General features: G+C 57.4%; 1 protein-coding gene across 1 annotated transcript; it reads left to right on the plus strand.

Moving 5' to 3' along the window:
• The first annotated feature begins 358 nt into the window (after nucleotides 1-358).
• LOC137149448 (zinc finger protein 160-like) lies at nucleotides 359-15,033 on the plus strand. Its single transcript, XM_067542965.1, has 8 exons — nucleotides 359-462; nucleotides 733-843; nucleotides 2,000-2,825; nucleotides 4,444-4,600; nucleotides 8,393-9,196; nucleotides 11,698-11,845; nucleotides 12,513-12,620; nucleotides 12,872-15,033. The coding sequence occupies exons 1-8, from the start codon at nucleotides 387-389 to the stop codon at nucleotides 15,031-15,033; spliced, it is 4,392 nt and encodes a 1,463-aa protein (XP_067399066.1). The 5' UTR covers nucleotides 359-386.
• Nucleotides 15,034-17,547: the final 2,514 nt, after the last annotated feature.

Here is a 17,547-nt window from a genome sequence, read left to right on the forward strand (position 1 = left end):
GGAGCAGCAGGGGCTGGGCAGGAGATCATGCTGAGGCAGTGGGTGCTGAGCAGAGGATGATCTCAGGAGCAGCAGGTGCCAGCAGGGGATGGTCCTGAGGGCAGCACACACAGGGCAAGGAATGGTCTTGAAATCTGGGTTGCTGGGCAGGATGGTCCTGGTGCAGGGGGCACCGGTCAGAGGATGATCCTGGGCGGTGGACACCAGGTGGGAGATAGCCCCAGGAGGGGGTGCCAGGTGGGGGATGGTCCCAGGAGCAGGAGTGGCCTGTCAGGGGATTGTCCCGGGAGCGGGAGATGCTGGGTGGGGGATGGTCCCCGGGGCAGTGGGCACTGAGTGAGGGTTGCGTGTTGCTCCAGTCCCCACAGACCTTGAAGGCGGAGGTCATGCGTTCCTCTGAGGAGATGCCCAGGAAGGAGGATGCACTGAGGAACGCCACGCCGGTGGTTCCTGGCTCGCTGGGTGAGGAGTCACACTCCCTGTTCTGTCTGCGGTGTTGGGGGCAGAGAGGAGCCCGGATCCTTGCCTGACCCCAGGGAAGGGAGGAAGGCGGCTCTGGTGCTGGAGCTGGGGCTGGGCCCTGCTGGAGTTATGGACTGCTGTGCACCGTCCCTCCACGTGGGGAAATTTCCCAGCCTGTGGGGTCTGACCCGCCCTGTGAGGTATTTCCCGCTGTGGGACCAGCTCTCAGTGGCACATTGTGAGCTCCCCCAATCTCTTCCCATCAAGCAGGATTTCCCACCCTCAGCCCAGATGCCATCTCCCGGCTGGAAGGAGGGGCTGAGCTGCATGTCCCGGACACCCAGGGCCCCGAGATGGAGACTCCAAGTGGCGGCCGTGGAGGTGAGCAGTGAGCGAGACCCGCTCTGTGGCCAGCCATGACTGTCGGGAAAGGCTGGGACCCCCGTGGGCAGAGCGAGCATGGTGGAGGCAGGGCCAGTGGGATGCTGAGTGCCCTTCCGTCCTTGCCTTGGTGTCTGGCCAGCCCATTGGGAACTGGGAACCAAATCCAGCCCCTTTGGCCCCTGGCACCAAGCCACGCTCTGTCCTGTGATGGTCACCAAGGTTGTCACTCAAGAGGCGGCCCGGTTCTTCTCGCAAAAGGGATCTGGGACGGCTCTGCCAGGCAGGTGCAGAGCATGGGGCAGGGCGTGGTTTGGGGAGGGAGGGAGGCAACATCACACTGGCTTTTATTTTAAGGAGGTGCAATTTGGGAGGGGGCACCTCCCCTCCCCTACAGCCTGCTCGGCAGAGAGGGCAGGGCCCAGAGGGCATCATCCTGGCCTGTCACAGCTGACGAGAAGAAACCCTGCAAGAGCCATGGCCAGTTCACCTCTTCGCTGCCCATTGCACAGGGGGAGGACTCAGCTAGGGGGCTAGAGGCCCAGCAAGCAGAGACTGACCAGTGGTTAGTAGTGAGCTAGTGCCTAGAGACCCCAGCCAGGCTCTGGGTCCCACTGGCCAGGGTGTGGCATAGACAGTCCCTGCCCTGCCGGACTCGGGCTGCACCGACACCAGGGATCATCACCCCATTGGCCACGTGGGGAGCGGAGGCCCATGGCAATTCAGAGTTGCCCACGGTCAGGCCGGGAGCGTGCTGCAGAGCTGGGAAGCCAATGCTGCTCTCCTGAGTGCCAGGCCTGGCCCTGTCCACAAGCCCAGCCATCCCTGGTGGGTGCCGGAGCCGTCAGCAGATCGGCTAGCAACGCGACGTCTCAGTTCAGTAGGCGGGTTCTCCTCCCCGGGTGTCCCTTCCCCACGCATAGAGGCACAGAGGCCCCAATTATTGTGCTGGGCGCTGCCCAGACACAGCCAGAGACAGGCCCTGCCCCAGCTGAGATCAGGGCCCCGTTGTGCTGGGCACTGCCCAGATACACTGTGAGGGTCTCTCCCTGCCCTGAAGAGCTCGCCCTGTAAGCGGACAGTGAGGCAGAGGGGGGAGAGGGTTGTTACGCTTACTGCACAGAGGGGACAGCGTGGCTGGATTTCTTTCTCCTAGCAGCTGACGGGATCAAGACCGAGGAGGAGGCGGCAAAGGAGGACGATTCTCAGGAGCAGGCTCCCAAGAAGGGTGATCTGCCTGGGCTGGTACCGGCACGACCCAAAGGGAACCCTCCCCCCCGCCGGGCCTGCAAGGGCCAGCGCCGGCTGGAGCAGCTGCCGCGAGCCGCCCTGGGGAAGAGGCGGCAGGAGAGAGGGGGCATCAGGAAGCTGCAGGACCTCATTGTGCAGCAGATCCTGCAGCTGGGGCAGGGGCCGGAGCGGCACGGCGGCCTGGCCCGGCGCTCGCGCCACGCCCGGCCACAGGGCGCAGGTGAGGAGGACAAGCCTTTCCAGTGCCCGGTGTGCGGGAAGAGCTTCGGCGAGAGCTCGGCGTTGATCCGGCACCAGAAGATCCACACGGGCGAGCGGCCCTACCCGTGCGGGGAGTGCGGCAAGCGCTTCATCGAGAGCTCGGACCTGCACAAGCACCAGCGGGTGCACACGGGCGAGAAGCCCTACCCGTGCGGGGAGTGCGGCAAGCGCTTCAGCGGCAGCTCCAACCTCCTCCAGCACCTGCGCACCCACACCGGGGAGCGGCCCTACCGCTGCACCGAGTGCGGGAAGAGCTTCTCGCAGAACGCCACCCTCGTCACCCACCACCGCACCCACACCGGCGAGCGCCCCTACGAGTGCCACGCCTGCGGGAAGAGCTTCGGCGCCCGCTCCGCCCTCTTCCAGCACCAGCGCACCCACATGGGCGAGCGCCCCTACCAGTGCGCCCGGTGCAGCCGTCGCTTCAGCCGCAGCTCCTACCTCGTCGCGCACCAGAGAATCCACGGGGGGTAGGCCTGCGGGGGGGGAGGGGGGAGAGCCGGGGCAGCGTGCCAGGGGCCTGCGGAGGGGAGGGGGCCCCTGAGGCAGCACACGGGACATGCATGAAGGAGGGACATTGTGCCAGGCGTTGATATGGGGCAGGGGCCCCCGGGCCATTGCACCAGCGCAGGGTTCCAGAGGATTCACAGTGGGGAGGGCCCCAGGGATCCAGGAGGAGTAGGGCCCCCTAGGGCAGTGCCCCAGGGATCCGTGCCGGGGAGAGTCCCTGGGGTGGCCACTGCTCTGGGCAGTGATAATTGTCTGGCTGTGAGCAGGTCGTAAGGAAGGGTCCAGTCCCAGGGCGACTGACCTTTGGAGCCCATGACAGGGAGGCAGAGGACCCACTGCGGGGGAGCTGGGGTGGCTAGTTGTATGGGGGCAGGGGTAGGAGCGGTGCATGCAGGCGGTCAGTCGTACGGGGGATGGGAAGCAGAAAGGGGCAGGAGGGTTGTTCATGGGGGGATTGTGGAAGGGATGGGAGGGATCTGGGTGGTGGGTTTTGGGGACCACGAAGGGGACGGATGAGGGATAGGGAGTGATGGGCAGCGGAGATCAGTCATTCCAGGGATCAGCCTTGTAGCTTTCCCAGCGTCTCATTCCGAGAGGAGACCGCGCCGGATTCCCGGCTGTGTCCACCAGGCGCAGCTGCAGCTTTAACAGCATCACAACGAGGGCTGGCTGGGAAACCAGGGTGCCGAGGGAACCTGGCGGGGTCTGACCCGGGTTTGCATTCTGTGTGGGAGCGAAAATGGGGCCTTGCCAAATGTTGCACAAAACTTTGCAAGAGAAAGGGCTCTACCGGCTGAGCCAATACCTCTGTGGTTAGGGCCCCTACGTGGGGGAGAGGAGACCTGGGTTCAAGCCCTTATTCTGTCTGACTGTGGGGAGAGTTCGGAGCACCAGGCTATATGGCAAGTTCTTGTCTTTTCCTCTTGGAGCTGTTCCGTGTGGTGGGGCCGCAGGGAGAGAGCGTGATTCTGCAACCCACTGGCCAAGAGCCCCCAGCGGGGCTGTGCTATAGAGTCAGCGTAGTCAGAGGCTGGGTGTCCCCCAGCCCGCCGAGTGCTGTAGCTGTCGCCTATGCTGGGGCTCGCTGGCTTTGACCAGAAATTCCCTCTCCCCAAAAATCCTTCCTAACGAATGTTTTGGTTCCCCTAAATCGGCATTTCCCTGATATATTTTGTCAACAAACCCCCCAGCTCCACCCCTGGCCTGGGGCTGCCTGATGCTTTCAGCCGCGGGATGGGGAGCCCCAGCATGGAGTTGTGCCCCCCTTGGTCCTTTCCACCCCACAGAAAGTATTCCCTGCCTCGGTGACCATCCAGCTTTAGGGCAGAGTCCGAGTGCTCCTGTGTCTTTGCTGCCATGGATCTCCCAGCAACTGGGCCTCAGTAGTTCCTTTTCTCTCCTGTCCCAGGGATTGAATCAGTCCAGGGGCACGCAGAGAACCAGAAGATACTGGTATGTGGAGCACTGGAGACACTATGAAGCACTGACTTGGTTTCCAGTATCTCACCGAACATGGAGACAGAGCATTTCAGCGCTACCTAAGGGATTTGGGTGCCTGACTCCTGTTCATCCATCCAGACCTTCGTGGTGGCATTGGAAATCTCAGCTGGAAGGAGGTTTTGGTCCTGCTCAAACTCCCCCGGGAGCCAGCAGAAAGAATCCCATTGACTTCAACCGCAGTGGGATCGGGTCCAGCTTTCATGGCTTCGAGACAGCTCTCAAGGGCCTCCTCTCGGTACACAAAGCCTGAGACAGGCCAGCTGGGTGCAGAGAAATACTGGAGTTGCAAGGTGATCTATGCAGGCAGTCACCCATTGTTAGAGATCTTGTGCTCTGCTGCCCAGGGCTCACTTAGACCCTTCTGCTGCTGAATTCAAATGATATGCAAAGTGAGCCTGCCTGAGAACATGCCAGAGTCATGTGAGACTGGAGCGGCTGCCCCAGAGCGGTGGGCTGGACACACACTGCCAGAGGGGGCAGCCCAGCCCCTTCCCCTTGGTGAGCTCCTGCATCCCTCTGGGTCACATCTAGCTCTTGTGTTTGGAGTCTAATAAAAGCCAGGCAGAAGGGTCCTTCCACCTTCAATGACGCAGCCTTTCCCATGTCTCTGTCACCCATGTGTGGTTCCAAACAGACACCCAGAGCCAGCTCCAGGTTTTATGGTGCTGTCCCACTGCACTGGTTTTAAAGCCCCCAAAAATATCTTTTGATACTAATTCTGCATGTTAAAGTTCATAACCAGAATAAAAATCAGAGGGGAAAAAATCACTAAAATGTACCTTTCAAACCCAAAGAAGAGCAGATTCTGTATAACAGCAGAGCTCCCTAGTGGCTTTGGTGCTGGTTCCTGTATACAGAGTTTTAGACAAGAGGGGTATGATTTTAATACATCTGGATTCCACGTGCTGTGGCTGGAACTCGTGGCTGACTTGACAGGAGATTTGGTGAACAGGTCTTTGGCTAGCACAGGGTTGTTGTGCTCTCTGATATCGCTAATTGTCACGTACAATAGTACAGAGGCCTCGTGGGATCACGGTCCCCTTCTGCTAGTGCTGTCCAAGGTCAGAGTACGTGACCTAACGGCATCCCGTGTAACAAGAAGAGGCCAGACACCAGCTGGTGCCAACTGGCCTCGCTCCATGGACGCTAGCAGAGCTACGGCAGTGTTCACCAGTGGAGGGTGCAGCTGAGATGCAGCAGCTGGGTGTCGGCATCACTTTCAACTTCAGATGTTTTTAAATCAATGGATTTCTTCAAGCTGGATGGCTCACTGTCCTCTTCCCTTCTCCTGCCAGACTAGACATGCGTGGACAAGGGGGGCAGAGGCTGTTCTCAGCAGCTTTCACTCAGGTGCCAGGGTGGGGGGAGGAGAGTGCTGGGGCTATGCCAGACTCTGCCTGCCGCAGTCAGGGACGCCACTCACAGCAGACCTGTGCTGGTTTTCATCCCCCCTCCACTCCCAGCATGCAGCGCTCAGCCATGGAATTGTTAAGCGTGTTGATGTAACAAGACTTCCAGAGGAGATTGGTCCTGGGACCTCCGGATCTCAGAGCGTGGCTTTAGCTAGCTTTAGACATCAGCACCAATGACCAACTGATGTTACTGGGCACAGCTCTCCCAACTCTCATCTGTTTTTTCAGGTTGTCTGCAGACGTCGTTTTACACGTTAGGTCACGTCTGGAAGGTTTTCTTCACCATTATGAAGGCTGCGGACTTAATTCTGCTCCAAGCAGAAGCTTAGATCCTGGAAAACAAGTTGGCAGCTACCAAAGGAAAGTATGCCAACCCCGCCCAGTCTGCCTCCCCACTGATATCCGGATGGCAGGTGTAGTTCTTCTGTGTAATGGCCCCTTCTTACTGCTCCCTGTGGGTATTGGCATCAGAGCAGCTGGCTTTAGCGACTGTTTATTCTCATTAGCCGTGGAGTGACCACAGCTGTGGGAGAGGGAACCAGATTCTCTCCTAACTGGGGCATCATCAGTACATTACCTAAGCTGTTAACATGCAGTCGCTCCCCAAGGCCCCAGGCAGGATTAGGACCCCATTGTGCTGGGTCTTGCACAGACACATTTCCTGCCCCAAAGAGCTTCCAGTGCAAAATCACGGACAGATGCAAGATGAGGGAAGGGATGCAACCTGTGGGCAGTGATCAGGTGATGGCAGGCGTGAGGCTAATTGGCCGCTCCAACCTGTTTGGTTTATTTCTGTTACAAAAACCCAGCAGCTGCGGTTTGTGCTGGCATAGCCCCACTGGTACAGCTTGGCTATGTGCTGGCAACTTCTGGCAGAGGGGACACAGGTGGGCATCTGGGCCCCAATGACTTGTTTATATGAAAATGTCTGTAAAATAGAGAAGATGTAACCAGATTGGTGGCCTGGGGGTTATTGACGGGACTCCAGGGGAAGAGGTGGCGTTAGGCTGGGAGCAGCTCAGCCACATGGGCAGAGCAGTGCCCAGGGTTTAATAAAGTCCTATTCGTTCAGCTTAACCTGCATTTGACTTTGTTCTTTGCTAATGAAACCGGCAGAAGTGCCTGTTTGTGCCCAAATTTAAGGTGAGGAAGGAAGGGCAGGGCCCGACTGGGGTGAAGACACTGCAGGGTTTGTTTGCCATCTGGGGACTGACATACCACAGAAGGGGTGGCCTTTTGCCAAACAATGTAGCCAAAGGGCCAAGTCCCTGGAGCAGCCAGGAGTAGCCACTGAGCCTAGAGTGCTGAGGGGGTTCCTCTGAATCTGGGGGAGGAAGGGGGCTGAAAGGCCCTGATTTACTCCTGTATCTACAGCTGTAGCGGGGGCCAGCTGCTCTGAGGAAGGGGCCTTGTGGCTGTGGGTTTCCACTCTCATGAGCCTCTCCCTGTCACTGCTGCTGGTGCCAGGAAAAGCCCTGCTCAACTCCCAGGTTCCCCCAGCACCTCTTCTCATAGAGCCACAGGATCTGTCTACACTGCAAAACAAAAACAAAATCCTGCAGCAGCAAGTCTTGGAGCCCGGGTCAACTGCCTCAAGCCTGCACTAGGGGGGCTGAACATAGCCCCGTGGCCATTCTCACTCCAGCTGGTGCTGGGATCTGAAACCCAGGAGCCTCAGCTCTAACCACTAGACCCTGACGCCCCTCCACGAGTCAGGGATAGAACCCAGGAGTCCTGGCTGCCAAGCCCCCTTGCTCTGACCCTTACACCCCACTCCCCTCCCAGAACCAGGATGGGACCCAGGTGTGGGGCTCCACACCAGCTCCCTGCAGCGCTGGGTATGGCAGAGGGTCCAGGGGACCCACATGGGCTCAGCCCCTGCAGGGGGAGCAGAGCCTCAGCTGGGCTGCAGGGGTAAAGCCAGCAGTTGCTCACTCCTCATCCATTCACCCATTGCCCTGACATTCCCCACCTCATGGGCGGGGCTTTCAACGGGGCGGGGGCGGGGCCTGTGGCAGCCATGTGACGCAACGAGTGCTGTTGGGGGAGAGGCGCCCCGCCTGACGGATAGGCCGCCCGACCAATGGCTGACATCTGCCCCTGACGGACCCGCCCGACCTATCGCTGCCGCCCGCCTTGACGGACATGCAACCGGGCCAATAGCTGTCATCCGCCCCCGGAGGGCGGACAGGCCGCTCTGCCAATGGCGCCTCCAGTAGCAGCAGGGCACGGAGCCTGGGGCGGGGGGGGGGAGCTCTCTGACCAAGCCCAACTTCCTCCCTCCCCCCGCCGCTAGGGGACCCGCCGGACCGCCGGCCTTGTGTGCTGGGGGCGGGCGGTGTGGGGAGGGCTGGGCTGGGCTGCCCCATAGAGCTGGGGGCGGGGGGGCTGTCCCTTCCTGGGGCACTAAGGGAGCAGGCCCTATAGAGTGGGGGGCCCTTCCCCTCCTGGGGCACTGAGGGGGGCAGCACCTATAGAGTGGGGGGCCATGTCCGTCCTTGGGTACTAGGGGGCAGCCCCTATAGAGCAGGGGAGCCCTGTCCCTCCTGGGGTGTAGGGGTCTCTCTCTGATCCATTTGCTGCTCTCGCCCCAGCCATGACTCCCCCTCTCCCAGGAGAACCCTCGGGCTGAGTCCAGGGCCTTTGGCTCTGCAGCAGCCCACGCTGGGCCTTCTCCCCATCTGCCCCCAGAGAGGCTGGCGCTGGACAAGGAGCTGCTCCAGGGCTTGGAGACTGAAGCGCACAGAGCTGGCCCTGGCCCCTGGCCGGGTAGTTGCATACGGAGGGGGGCAGGTCTGGAGCACGGGCTGGAGGCTGGTGCCAAGGCCAGTCTCCTAAGGCTGGAGATGGCCACCCAGCAGGGAGGGGCTGCTGGCTGCGGGCTCGAATCCCAAGCTGTGCCAGGGCAGGAGGTGCCAGCCACCCTGAAGGTGGAGAGGCCGGATGGAGCCGTCCTTAACCCATGGGACAAAGTGGATCAAACAGAGAAAGGTCCCATGGCAGAGCAGTGCTGGGTGACCGGGGAGTTCCCCAGCTGGCTGGCGCAGCTTCAGACGGTGACTGAGTGGCATCGACTGGGGGACGCCAGTGATGGTGCCAAGGTGAAGGGAGCCGTCCTGCACCGCTACGACACGGAGACGCAGCGCCAGCGCTTCAGGGGCTTCCACTACCAGGAGGCCGAGGGGCCCCGGGAGGTTTACGGCTGCCTGCAGGAGCTTTCCCAGCACTGGCTGCAGCCAGAGACCCGCACCAAGGAGCAGATGCTGGACCTGCTGGTTCTGGAGCAGTTCTTGAGCCTCCTGCCTGAGGTAATGCAGAGCTGGGTGCGGGAGCGTGGCCCGGAAAGTGGTGCGGAGGCCGTGGCCCTGGCAGAGGATTTCCAGCTCATCCCCCAGGAGCCTGAGCAGCGGCAGCCCCAGGTGAGACGAGTCAGCTCTGGCCATTGTCATGTGGCATGAAGGGGCAGCTGGGAAAATGTGTGAAGGAGATTGCTCAGTAAGCATCTATTTAAGGTCTTAAGCATCTCTCACTCTAATCTAATATGAGAGCTGGCAAGTTTTTAGGAGGGGCAAGTGGATAACAAGCGTGTCAATCTTCTTTGCCCTGTCCTTGCACCCAGGGGCATGCATAAGGGGGGGCAAACAGGCACGGCCCCCCTCAATATTCATCTCCGCCTCTGCCACCGCACCCAGCTTCTGCCCTGGCCACCTGCCCCAGGATTTCCTCCCCCAAGCCCATCCTCCCCCCTTTCTGCCAGGGTGGGAGTTGGGCTGAGCAGGGCTGAAGGGATGTGCCTGGGAAAGGTGCTGCAGCTAGCTAGAGTCCCACTAGATGGCGCCCGGAGCAGGGAAGCCGGGTTGGCAGCACAGTAGGTCTGCCAGTGGGGGCACGGGGAAGCCTCCTGAGTCCCATCCCTTCCTTGCGTGCAGCCTCCAGCCAGTGTTTGGAGTCCACCTGGTGTGTGCAGAAGGGAGCTCGGGACAAGGTGTGGGGGAGGCAGTGGGGCTTTGGGGGGATGGAGAGGGGGAGGCAACAGGATCTGGGGGCACTGGGTGGGGGCTGGTGTTTAAAGTGACCCTCCAAAAGTAGTCACATTTAAATCCTGGCTTGCACCAGTGCCCACCCCTGCTGTGCTGTACCAAACTGGCGTCCTTCTGGAGGCGCTCAGATGACCTGCTACGTGCAGGAGGTCAGATGAGATGATGATAATAGTCCCTTCTGACAGACTCATAGACTTTAAGGTCAGATGCCCCTGGATGCTGCATCTCCTGTCTGTCTTTGTGGCTTCACAGGTCAGCCTGGGCAGGAATGGGCAGCAGTACCTTGTCTGGAATAGGAAGACCATGTGCTTTTAAATTGATGTGGCTCCTTGCACCTGGGCAAATGTTAATCCACTGACGTCAGATCCCTCATCCTTTTTGTTGCTCTACTTCCCTGTCAGTGTCTTTCTGGCAGCATGGTGCCCACATTTATACGCAGTAACCAGGGTCGCAATGAAGCTACAGAGTCTCCTCTGCCTTGAAGCTCAATATTGCATTGACCTATTTTTTATTTCTGCGTTTGGCCAAATCCCTGTTCTCCCTCTGAGTTGGTCCCGTTTCATTTGATCTCTCCCATCTGCTCTAGTCACTTGTACAAACCTACAAAAGGTGAAATTCCCAACACCATCGACTCACTGTATAAATCAGTCCCGGCCAAACCAATAGAATTCACCAGCAATATCGATTGGCAGTGACGTGAAAGAGTGCCGTTACCAGACTATAATCCCTCCTGCTTCAGGATGGAGGTCAATCACTGACAAAGAGGGCCTGAGGAGAAATTTCCCTTATGGGGCAGTTGTGGAATAAGCTGCAACTTGGTGGTTTCTGGGGTAACACTTGCCATCTCGGTTGGGATCAGCAAGCTGAAAGCATGAACATCTCCAGGTTGAAGTAAAGAACTAGGGCCTGTAGCTTGCCTTGTAACAGACTCCAGCTGTGTGCGAGTCAGGCAAGGGATGAATGTGCAACATACGCTGCCCTGTGGGTTCCACTTCCATGTCCCTCCGAAGGGCACCTGGCTGGGATTTCCATCACTTATCTCCTCTCTGAGTCTCTAGGTTCTGCAAGGTGATTTGGGTCATTGCTGTCTGCCTCAGTTCCTCATTTTCCAGTTGGGGATAATAGCAGTGCCCTACATCACGGGGCATTGTGAGGAGATTGGCTGTGGGGTGCCCTGTCTTGTAGTGGGAACTGTGTGGGGAAGGCCAGGTTCAGGTAAAAAAGGGCAGGTGGGACTAATATCCTTGCCATCCAAACACACAGTTGAGGAAGAAGAGCTAAGGGTAGAGTGGGAGGAGTCACTATTGGCAGCTGGCTGTGCTGAGCTTTTCGGGAGAAGCAATGATCTATGGGGCAGAGAGGGGCGTTGGGCTCACTGTCTGTATGCACAGGGGGTGGGGATCAGCAAGCGTGTGACACAGAGAAGTTAGTCACAGGAATCAGCTACATAAGGGACTCACAGCTCAGGCCAGGCTGTAGCTGCCATTCAGAGGAGGCAGAGAGAGAGGCCACTAACCGGGGATGTGTGAGGTGCCGGTCAGGGGGAGGCTCAGGGACAGAACAGAGGATGGGGAGTTCCCCAGACCCTCACGGCTCATCTTATTGTAAATTCTCCATCACAGCTGCCCCATCCCTCACAAGCTGCCCCTCAGTGCTTCTGTCTTTCTCCGTTCCCTCCCCACGTCGTCTTAGCTCCCTCTTCACACAGTCCCAACACACCACGCTTTTGAGGAACGTAGGGCACGGAGAGTGGCCATGGCACTGAGGACCTCGTCCATGTGCCTCAGCCGATGCCTCCACCCCACGTTCTCACTTTGTGGGCAGGTGGGGCATTGTCCCAGGAGCGGTAGATGCTGAGCAGGGGATGCTTGTTGTTCCAGGCGCCGGTGGCGTTTGAGGAGGTGGCCGTGTATTTCACCCCGGCAGAGTGGGCCCTGCTGGACCAGCAGCAGAGGGACCTCTACAGGGATGTCATGCAGGAGAATTACAGGAACATTGGCTTGCTGGATGAGGATTCATCCCCTGCAGGTATTAGCTGCTGTTCACTCTCTGGCCTGGCTGGGTCAACCTAAACTCGGGGCTCTTTGGTTTGTGGGGGATCAGCCCTTACCGTCCCCATGACCTGTGTCAGGGACTGTCCCTCCACATCTCCCAGGGATAAGCAGCAGACACACGTCAGCAGGGCTAATCCTCCATCTTCAGGTGTGTGTTCACACAGACATTAAGAAGTGGATTTATGTAAATATTGCAGGGTGACACTGGCCCTTTAAGAGGGAGCGGGACCAGCACACCTGTGCCTCAGCAGCTGACCCAAATTAGGCTTTAAAAGAGGGCACCTGGCTGTGGAGAAGAGGGAGGGTGGGAGGCCCAGTGAGTCAGCGCTAGGAAGCAGGAACAGCAGGACTGCCGAAGCGCCGAAGCAGTGGGAACCTGGCAGGTACTGGGGGACAACCCCTGGAGAACGTGGCCAAAGGTGAGCTGAGCAAATGTTTGTGTTTAAGTTTGGACAATGAAAGTGCCGAAGAGAGACTGTGGGCATGGCCGTGTGCCCTTGGGGGCTGGGGGAAGCCGCGCCAGGTTACAGCAAGGTCTCACCACAAACCTGTGAGCGTCAGAAACTGGCTGCTGGGCCTTAGCAACTCGAGCAGCCTTCTTCCCTGGCTGAACGCGTTCTCCTTTTCTCTCCTGCGAACAGATTTTCCCGTTCCTGACGTCATTTCCCAGATGGAACAAAAAAAGGAGCTGAAGAGCCCAGGTCCCCAGAGCGCTGAGGAAATGGAGATCCCCGGAGGCCCCTGCACAGGTGAGGAATGGGTTAAAAGTTACAACCTTCTGCCTCCATCCCCAGTGTCTGGAAGAGAAACAAAACCACCTCCCTCTTCCCCATATCTCTGCTCTGCTGCATCCTCACCCTTGCAGGAGGTCTCCAATCTCAGTGGAAAGACTTGGGTGCGGTGGGTTTTGAGTCTCGGCAATTGGTGCTCATTTCTGGCACTCCTGTCTCTTCCCTTCCCCGCTGTGCAGGGAGTGACTCTCACCTGGATTCTCTCTTAGCTTTGGCAGGTGGTGCAGTGAAGACGGAAAGCAAGGAGAGGAATCCTTGGCAGGAAGGTCCTGCAGGTGCAGAATCAGATGGGCTCCCATCAGGAGGAGTTATTTCCTCAAGTCCTGCGGGGGTAAAAGCCTGGGACACTCGGTGTGAGCCGGAGAGGCAACAGAGAAACGCTCCAGGGAAGAGACCAGTTGAATCCACTCCCTGCGATAGAGGGTCTGGGAACTTGAACGGTCGCATCACGCTGCATCACAAAAGCTATAAGCACACCGGCTGCGGGAAGCGATTAAGCCAGAGCTCAGACCTCGTGGTGCACCAGAGGAGCCCCACAGAGGAGAAGCCCCACAAGTGTGGGGAGTGCGGCAAGCAGCTCACACGGCGCTCCCACCTCGTCCAGCACCAGCGCGTTCACACCGGGGAGAAGCCCTACTCCTGCGGGGAATGCGGGAAGTGCTTCAGCCTGCGCTCAACCCTCATCAAACACCAGCGCACGCACACGGGGGAGCGGCCCTACCCCTGCGCCCAGTGCGGGAAGAGCTTCACACAGCGCTCCAACCTCCTGCAGCACCAGCGCACGCACACGGGGGAGCGGCCCTTCCCCTGCCGCCAGTGCGGCAAGAGCTTCAGCCAGAACTCGTCGCTCACCCAGCACCTGCGGGTGCACACCGGGGAGCACCCCTTCCAATGCGGGGAGTGTGGCAAGCGGTTTGCCCGCACCTCGGACCTGGCCACACACAGACGCACGCACACGGGGGAGCGGCCTTACCCGTGTGGGGAATGCGGGAAGAGCTTCAGCGTCCACTCCACCCTCAACAAGCACCGCCGCATCCACACGGGCAAGCGGCCCTGCCCATGCGGGGAGTGCTCCGCCCAGAGCTCACACCTGTCACAGCACCAGTGCATCCGCACTGGGGAGAGCATCCACCCATGCACTGAATGCGGGCAGGTCTTTGGCACCAGCTCGGAGCTCACCCAGCACCAGTGTTGCATTGGCCAGAAGCCCTACCAGTGTGGTGAGTGTGGGAAGCGGTTCGCCCGCACCTCAGACCTGGCCACGCCCCAGTGCCCGCACATGAGAGAGTGGCCCTATCAGTGCGGAACGTGCTTCACTGTGAGGTCGACGCTCACCAAGCACTGCCTCATCCACATGGGCAAGAAGCCCTCCTGGTGCGGGAATTGCGGCAAGAGCTTCATGCAGAGTGTGCACCTGGCCCAGCACCGGTGCACACAGACGGGGGAGGGGCCCTTCTTGTGCAGGGACTGCAGCAAAAGCTTCAGCCAGAACTCTGCGCTCACCCAGCACCGGCGCACGCATGCAGGGGGCAAACCATGTCTGGGTGCAGGATGCGAGCAGGGCAGTGGGGCTGGGTCAGAGCAGCAGAGAGTCCATTCAGGGGAGCAGCCTTGCATGCCAGAAGAAGGTGTTGGCTCAGAGCCCGCTCAGCCCCTGAGATCTCCCCCGCCAGAGAGAGACTACCAATGTGCCCAGTGTGGGAGCCGATTCAAGGAGCGCGCAGAGCTGCTGGCACACCAAAGAGCCCACTTAGGAACTCGACCCCACCAGTGCCCTGAGTGCGGGAAGACGTTCAATCAGCGTTCAACGCTGATCATGCACCAGCGCATCCACACGGGCGAGAGGCCCTTCAAGTGCACTGAGTGCGGGAGGCGCTTCAGACGCAATTCGGACCTGATCACACACCAGCGCGTCCACACGCAGGAGAAGCCCTACCCCTGCGGGGACTGTGAGAAGCGCTTCAGCCTGCGCTCGACCCTCATCAAACACCAGCGCACGCACACGGGGGAGCGGCCCTACCCCTGCACCGAGTGTGGGAAGAGCTTCACGCAGCGCTACAACCTTGTGCAGCACCAGCGCACGCACACGGGGGAGCGGCCCTTCCCCTGCCGCCAGTGTGGCAAGAGCTTCAAACAGAACTCGGCGCTCACCCAGCACCAGAGGATCCACACGGGGGAACGGCCCTACCAGTGCGCAGAGTGCGGGGAGCGTTTCAGTCGCAGCTACCACCTGCTGTCGCATCAGAGACTCCACCTGGGACGGAAGCTGCGGGGGAGGCCATTCTCCCACTGCTCTGCTCCTCTCGGGAGTGGGGCAGATGGTTCCCCCAGTGCCCTGCTCCATGCTGAGGCCGCTGAGTGGGGGAGATGATGAAGTAAGGAAAACCCCAGTGCCTGGACTGGCTGATAACAGAAGTGGAGAACAGAGATTGGATGAGTGATGGAAAGTGGGGAACGAAGTTGGCACAAAGGAGGGCAAGTTGTGGCAAAATTGCCCTTTGTCTAGCATGCGCTGAAGATTGGGTTGTCAAGGGCGTCTGTCAGCCTCGCACACCATCCCTCTGCTACAGCTCACATTAGGGTGACAAATTACAAGTCTTTAGCTGAAGTTTACAAAGCAACCTCAGGGAATCAGGTGTCCAAGTCCCTTTTTATTGCCACGGTTCTGTCTGTTACTGTTCAAGGGTGGTCTGCCCATGGGCTGGAGAGCTGGGGCTAAGCTGACCCTGAGTAGGAGAGGAGCCCACCTGAGTGGAAGGAGGTGATTCAGATAGAAAAGGCAGCAGACAGCTTCAGGGAGAGAGTGAAGTAGCTGATGCTGCCAGAGGACTGGCAGAAAGCTAGAGAAGCCCAGGCAGGAGGTTGTGTGAAGCCGGAGCTGACGGAAGACTTTGTGTTTGTTTTGGGACTTTTGAGTTCTGTGTGAGACCAAGTCTGTTGCCAGCTTGGAGAAGAGTGAACTAAAGGATTTGGGCTGCGAAGGCGACTAGAAACGGAGTTCTTAGACGTGCCCTGATGAAGGGGAAATAGAGTGGGGTGGTGGCCACAGTCCTACAGTTACCAGCAAAGGGATTTGGCTGCCTAGAAGAAACATCACTGTTAATAAATAACTATGATCTGTGCATATCTACTTCTCCCAGATCCTAGCTGCTAATTGTTTACAGAAGCTACGATGAGTGTCACTGGAAGATATGGGAGCCAGGAACCATCTTTTGTTGTTTTCTGTATTACCGTAGTGCCCAGGATCCCCAGTCATGGACCAAGCCTCCGTTGTGCCAGGCATTATACAAATCTAAGATAAAGACAGGTCCTTGTGGCAGGGACTTTCAGTTTATAAGACGAGAGACAACAGGTGGATACAGACCAATGGGACAGTAGAAGGAAATAATGAGACAAATTGTTTTGTGTCTGTAGAGCACCCAGCACCATCAATTGGATATATGGAGAGACACACACAGATAGATTAGAGAGGGTTCCAAAGAGAGCCATGAGCATGAATAATGGCTTGGAAAACATGCCTTATTGTGAGACTCCAGGAGCTCAATCTATTGAGCTTAACAAAGAGAGGATTAAAGGGTTGATCATAGTCTGTTTAATAGAGGACTTTTCAATCTACCAGGAAAGAAAGAACACAACCCAATGGCTGGAAGTTGGAGCTCGGCAAATTCAAACAGAAAATAAAGCATAAATATTTAACGGTGAGACTAATTAACTATTGGAACAATTTACCATGGGTCGGGATGGATTCTCCATAAATAGAAAAACATCTGATCTTGATTTAAAATTTACCAAGATGTGCTTAGGAATTATTTGGGGGAAGTTGTTTGGCCTGTGTTACACAGGAAGTCAAACAAGATGATCACAATGGTCCCATCTTGGTGTTTGGAATCTATGAATCACACTGGGCTACTGTGCCATAACGGGGGCTCCTAGATAAACCACAGTACAAAGCTATAGCTAATAAAATGGCAAGGCATGTATCTGTACCATGCCAAGAGTCCTAGACCATTGTCCATCAGAGAGAACCAGTCACCACCCTTATTCTGCAGCTAATTTACATGCAGCAATTTCATTGATTGTAATGAGTCAGAGATATGTAGGAGACTGGCCACATGGTGGATAACATGGCCCGAAGGCTACAGTTCTTCAAAGATTGATTTGCCATCCGTACAACTCAACACAAAATCTCCCAGGAGAACACAGATATGAGTCAACCCAACCACTCAAACAATAGCCCCAAACACCCACAGCCCCACTGCAGCACACATCCCTCATTTGCTGTTTGCACAGATCAACTCAAAATCCCCCAGCACAATCACTCAGCCACAAATCAACATATCCACCCACACAACAATACAACCCAGCACACACAGTAACCCCAAATGCAGATAGCCCCTTACAACAGCACAAACGCCCTCATCTGCCACCTGCACAAATCAACACAACTCATTCAACACAGCACAGACTTTCACCTACCTTACTCTCACTTATATAAGACCATAAATTTGAGAGGCAAAGCTGTGGCTCATCGTTAATAATAAATAAGAAAAAAGACGAGGGGAGAAAAAAGAGAGGCTGGGTTTTTATTTCTTTTGGAGTTATGTTTCTAGAAAACAGCAATATCCAAAACACAAGACCTGGTAGTAATGGGGGATTTGAACTACCCTGACATCTGTTGGAAAAGTAATACAGCAAAATACAAAATGGCCAATAAGTTCTTGGAATGTGCTGGGGACAACTTTTTGTTTCAAAAAGTGGAGGAAGTAACTAGGGATCAGCCATTTTAGACTTGATTCTGACCAACAGGAAGGAATTGGTTGCGAAACTGGAAGGCAATTTGGGTGAAAGTACTCATAAAATGATAGACTTCATGATCCTAGGGAAA

This window comes from Emydura macquarii, unplaced genomic scaffold, assembly GCF_026122565.2.
Source record: "Emydura macquarii macquarii isolate MOO-44397 ecotype Brisbane River unplaced genomic scaffold, CSIRO-AGI_Emac_v2 contig_746, whole genome shotgun sequence".
NCBI classification, from domain to species: Eukaryota; Metazoa; Chordata; order Testudines; family Chelidae; genus Emydura; species Emydura macquarii.

What these genes read in the sequence shown, in the direction of transcription:
- LOC137149448 (XM_067542965.1), top strand. Translation starts at nt 387, where the DNA reads ATGCGTTCCTCTGAGGAGATGCCCAGGAAGGAGGATGCACTGAGGAAC. An exon ending in GGTGGTTCCTGGCTCGCTGG is followed by an intron (nt 463 to 732) that starts GTGAGGAGTCAC and finishes CCCATCAAGCAG; the next exon opens with GATTTCCCACCCTCAGCCCA. An exon ending in CTCTCAAGGGCCTCCTCTCG is followed by an intron (nt 4,601 to 8,392) that starts GTACACAAAGCC and finishes CCCCTCTCCCAG; the next exon opens with GAGAACCCTCGGGCTGAGTC.